Source organism: Prosopis cineraria, unplaced genomic scaffold (assembly GCF_029017545.1).
Source record: "Prosopis cineraria cultivar Desert tree isolate PC_DT_omini unplaced genomic scaffold, ASM2901754v1 PC12, whole genome shotgun sequence".
Taxonomy (NCBI): domain Eukaryota; kingdom Viridiplantae; phylum Streptophyta; class Magnoliopsida; order Fabales; family Fabaceae; genus Prosopis; species Prosopis cineraria.
In genome coordinates, this window is record NW_026555343.1 from 2,606,912 (window position 1) to 2,611,488 (window position 4,577).

General features: G+C 35.7%; 1 protein-coding gene across 1 annotated transcript; it reads left to right on the forward strand.

The window, feature by feature from the left end:
* The first annotated feature begins 626 nt into the window (after positions 1–626).
* LOC129287851 (uncharacterized) lies at positions 627–4,261 on the forward strand. The gene is made up of 7 exons (XM_054924099.1): positions 627–1,124; positions 2,193–2,369; positions 2,473–2,619; positions 2,785–2,886; positions 2,975–3,045; positions 3,176–3,243; positions 3,539–4,261. Exons 1-7 carry the CDS (start codon positions 888–890, stop codon positions 3,775–3,777), a joined length of 1,041 nt encoding a protein of 346 aa, XP_054780074.1. The 5' UTR covers positions 627–887; the 3' UTR covers positions 3,778–4,261.
* Positions 4,262–4,577: the final 316 nt, after the last annotated feature.

Consider the following 4,577-nt stretch of genomic DNA (forward strand, 5'->3'; position numbering starts at 1 on the left):
TTTAAAAGATACTCTGTATTAACACAAAATTTAAAATAACTGACAATGGCAATTATAATTTACTTGAAAATATAACAGAAATCTTATGAGTTTTAACATGATCCAATTTATTGTATTTGTGCATGATTTTTGTGACTTTATATTAAAAAATAAGAATTAAGGATCATTTTTATTCTTAAACTGTATATAAAAAATTATAAATATTCTTAAACTTAATTATAGGTCAATTCAATCTCATAATTTTAAATAGTCTCTTTGCCACCATGCTATTTTCTCCTTGTTAGTTAACCTTTTTTAGCGGGTCTCACAATATATTTTTAAATATTTTTTGTTATAAATTATTTGAATTGAAGGATAAAAATTATTCTTTAAATAAAAATTAAAAAGTAAAAATAATTCTTAATTTAATAAAAAATATTAAAAATAATGATATTTATTAATAATTAATGGATGTTAAATACTTTTAATTTTAAAATAATTATAAAGGAAATTTTTAAAATTAAAAAATATAATTAATTTATATTTAAATTTAGAAACGTCTATATTGTGTGCGGGATAAAAATAACCTTAAACTCAAAAAATAATATAAAAATATATGAGCTGCAATGTCTTCTGCGCTTCGAGGGCAGCTCGGTCACATTTGATGAAAACAAGCCAGTCCAGACCACAGAAAAACCTAAACCCTCGTGGGTAGAAGGGTTTTTCTTTGAAATCAAAGCCTTCCTTTACGGCTTCACCGCAAGTATCTTCATCACTTCCATGTCTCAAGCATTCCCTGTTTCCAAATCTTCCGATAATAGTTTGCTGTTTAGAGTGAGACCCATGTGAGATCCAGCTCTGCCACTTCTGGCACACAGAAATTTCAAGAAAAAAAGAATCCTACGATTATGGAAGCGCGAGTTGGTGTCGTTGTTGAAGGTGGACAAAGAGCTTTGAATACTGCCCATGGAAGCGTCGCCGATGGGGGTGCCACAAAATATTTGCGCCCGAGCAGCCATACAAAACAGACGCTAAATCAGCAACCCCAGATAGGAACGGCGCAGCAACTTCTTGCGGGCGGTGTAGCCGGTGCTTTTAGCAAGACCTGTACTGCGCCGCTAGCACGCCTTACTATTCTCTTTCAGGTTTTATCTTTGCTCTTGGTTATACATAGTATTTGAGCTTTCATATTCATGGTGCTCGTGATAAATTGAGCGATTTACATTTCTGGTGTAGTTGTTTCAATGAAAATAAGCATTTGGATAATGTTTTTGGGGTCCAAATTGGTTATGTCATGCGCGATTTCCAGTTCAGTTGTGAGATGCATCGCTCGTTGGACTAAAGTTTCCATCTTGCTTTCTGCATCAAGGTTGAAGTCTAACTATATAAATGTCAGAACTCGCAACTTAAACTGTTGCCTGTACCTTTTCTTCAAGTGACAATGAAACTATAGTTGACGATGAGCCTGGCTACTGCCCTCATTTCTGTAAACTTTTCAAGTGCACTTGCTTTGAGCGAAATAATCTACTTAGTTATATACAGTATAGAATTCTAACTAGCACTACTATTTATGAGTCAGAAAAATACAACTCATTTCTTAGATTTCGTGACTCATTAGTTTCTATATAAAGTCAATTTTGAAGCCTGGGGTAATTTTTTAATCAAAATATGAAAAGCAATTTCTCATTTTTCTTTTCTGCATAAAATGAATTCTTTTTATGAAATTGAGGAATTTAATCTTGGATGTGGAAACAGGATTATCACACAATGAATGCTTGTTGTTGGGCTCAATTTTCTTGGTGGTTTTTTCACTTTTCAGGAGTAGGCTGGAGAAGTTTGATAGTCCGATGAAAAGTATGCAGTCTTCAAGATACTGTTGTGTTCTTGACACATAGTATCCCTGTTTTCTTGGTTTTTTTTTTTAATTTTTTTGGAAAGGTGTCCCAAGTGCCAAGGATCCTTATTATTTTCTTATGTCTCTGTTTGATCCTTATATGGTACAAGTCAAGTTGCAATAGGCGAGTGAATGTGTTGGTTATGGTGCTGCTTTTAGTTTTTATTGGATGATTGACATCTCTTTATGTTGATGGCATTTAATTCTCAAGTGTAGCTTGAGTGGATTTAAATGTGAATATGCATCCATTATTCCTTTTGTTAATTCAAAGGGATTCCCTTTAAGAGTTAACTGACTGTTCCGCGTATCTTAATATCAGGTGCAAGGCATGCATTCAGAGGTGGCTGCATTGACCAAGCCTAACATATGGAAGGAGGCTTCACGCATTGTCAGTGAAGAAGGATTTAGAGCATTTTGGAAAGGCAATTTGGTGACCATTGCTCACCGTCTTCCTTATTCTGCAGTCAGCTTCTATGCTTATGAACGCTACAAGAATGTAACCTCTGATGTTCTTTATACGATCTGTATGTGGCTAAGTAGTTATCACTCATGTTCATTTTGCCTGTATAAATTTTAACTTATTTTTTGTTCTGTTGCAGGGAATATATTCACTTATGGGGCAAGACCATAGAAGCTATGCAGGTTCAGAACCGTTTGTGCACTTTTTAGGAGGTGGCTTGGCAGGCATAACTTCTGCCTCTGCCACTTATCCTTTGGATCTTGTGAGAACACGACTTGCAGCACAGGTAATTAGAAGCTATTGTGTCAGGTAGGAATTTTTAGAGATACTTTACAAGCCTCTAGATGCATGTGGCAATGACTTTACATTCTGTTTGGTGTGTATAATGGATTGCTCCCCCGTATCGTGATTCTTCTGTTTTGACTTTTTAAAACAATTTTTTTTCCTGCAGAGAAGTGCCATGTACTACAGGGGTATCTCACATGCTTTTGGTACCATCTGTAGAGAGGAAGGTTTTCTAGGTCTGTACAAAGGACTTGGAGCGACATTGATGGTATGCTTATGTGGCTTTTTCAATAACCTGCTTTAATATTGTCTCTTTCTTTTTTCAACTGCTGTAATTGTTACTTTGTGTGACGCAGGGTGTTGGGCCTAGCATAGCTATAAGTTTTTCTGTTTATGAGACTTTGCGTTCCTTTTGGCAGTCCCACAGGTGAATAATTGAATATTTATACTCACTTAAAACTGAGTGGTGTTTATACTATATGGTACTGTCTAATAATTGATTATGACAAGGTGGCATATGTCTGTAAATAATAATTGTTCTTTTCTTTTAAATTTAGGCCCAATGATTCAACTGTCATGGTCAGTCTTGCTTGTGGCAGTTTGTCTGGCATTGCATCATCAACAGGTTGGTGCTTGCTGAATGTCTCATTTTTATTCTTAGATGGACTGTTAAAAACATAGTGAAAATTATGCTTCAACTTGTATTAGTATTTGATTCTAATTTTAATTCTTTAGTATTTGATTATAATTTCAATTCTCTTATCTGTGTGATGATACAATTGTCATTGTGCAGCCAGCTCCGGTTGTTTTGCTACTTTTTTATTGCCTTCTCAATATTGAGTATGAAGTCCTCATGCTTGTAGATAAAGTGTTATATATCTTGACTCTAATTTCATTTTATGGTTTATTGAAATGAGCAGCAACTTTTCCTTTGGATCTGGTCAGGCGCAGGATGCAGTTAGAGGGGGCTGCTGGTCGAGCCCGTGTCTATAAGACAGGTTTGTTTGGGACGTTTGGGTACATATTTCGGACTGAAGGTCTACGGGGTTTGTACAGAGGCATTCTGCCCGAGTACTACAAGGTTGTTCCCAGTGTTGGCATTGTCTTTATGACATATGAGACGATGAAGATGCTTCTATCAGGCATTCCACAATCTTAGTGTAACTTTCCATAATTTATTGTGCTCTTCTGATATTTAAAGACTTGACAGGGGCTTAGAGGTAAAGTTCATAGAAGGAAAGAAAGTAGGTGGGATCTATACGGAAATTTTGTGGTGGTGAATTTTGCTGTCACTGCCATGGACACATGTCTGGGTGTATAGGTAGTTATTTCTGAGCAACAATTGTACTCTATTCGAATTTTAGGTTGAAACCTTTTCTTAGTAGTAGTTGATCATATCACCAAGGCAATTTTGTTGGAGAGCCATCGTGTCACGTGCCTTTGCAGCTGTCAATTACTCAACTTGTTGAATTTGGAGTTATACACGTGCAGTAACTTTTTTCAAGATGTGAAGCACAGTGCATGGGGATTTTGCTAAATTAGTGACAGAATGGGTTTGTATAATGAAGGTAGATCTTTTCTTCTGAATACATTAGCTGATGTAATAGTTAATGAGATGTTCATGGCAGATCAGGTTTTTGAAATTTGACCTATTTGAGCGTATTATACTGTTTGGAGCACTTTCATTGGGGGAAAAAGTGCAATTTGCGGGGAATTTGCTTTTATTTTGCAAGTAACCAGTGATTGGCACAAAGTATTGATCCTGTACTCAAGCAAGCTAGCCAACAATAAAGCAGGCTTTCTTAAATGGGAATTCTGTACCGCTTGAATCCGCAAAGAATTGCTTTCATGTCCCAGAGTCTAGGAATTGGATATGTTGGAGATAGTGGTTTACGGATGGAATTAGAATTGTAATAGGAAAAGAAATTTTATTAAGTTGGAAATGGAATCTTTGTATTT

Coding starts and splice junctions, on each gene's coding strand:
- LOC129287851 (XM_054924099.1), top strand. CDS start 888: ATGGAAGCGCGAGTTGGTGTCGTTGTTGAAGGTGGACAAAGAGCTTTG. Junction 2,370..2,472: donor CTTATGAACGCTACAAGAAT/GTAACCTCTGAT, acceptor GTTCTGTTGCAG/GGAATATATTCACTTATGGG. Junction 2,887..2,974: donor GACTTGGAGCGACATTGATG/GTATGCTTATGT, acceptor TGTGTGACGCAG/GGTGTTGGGCCTAGCATAGC.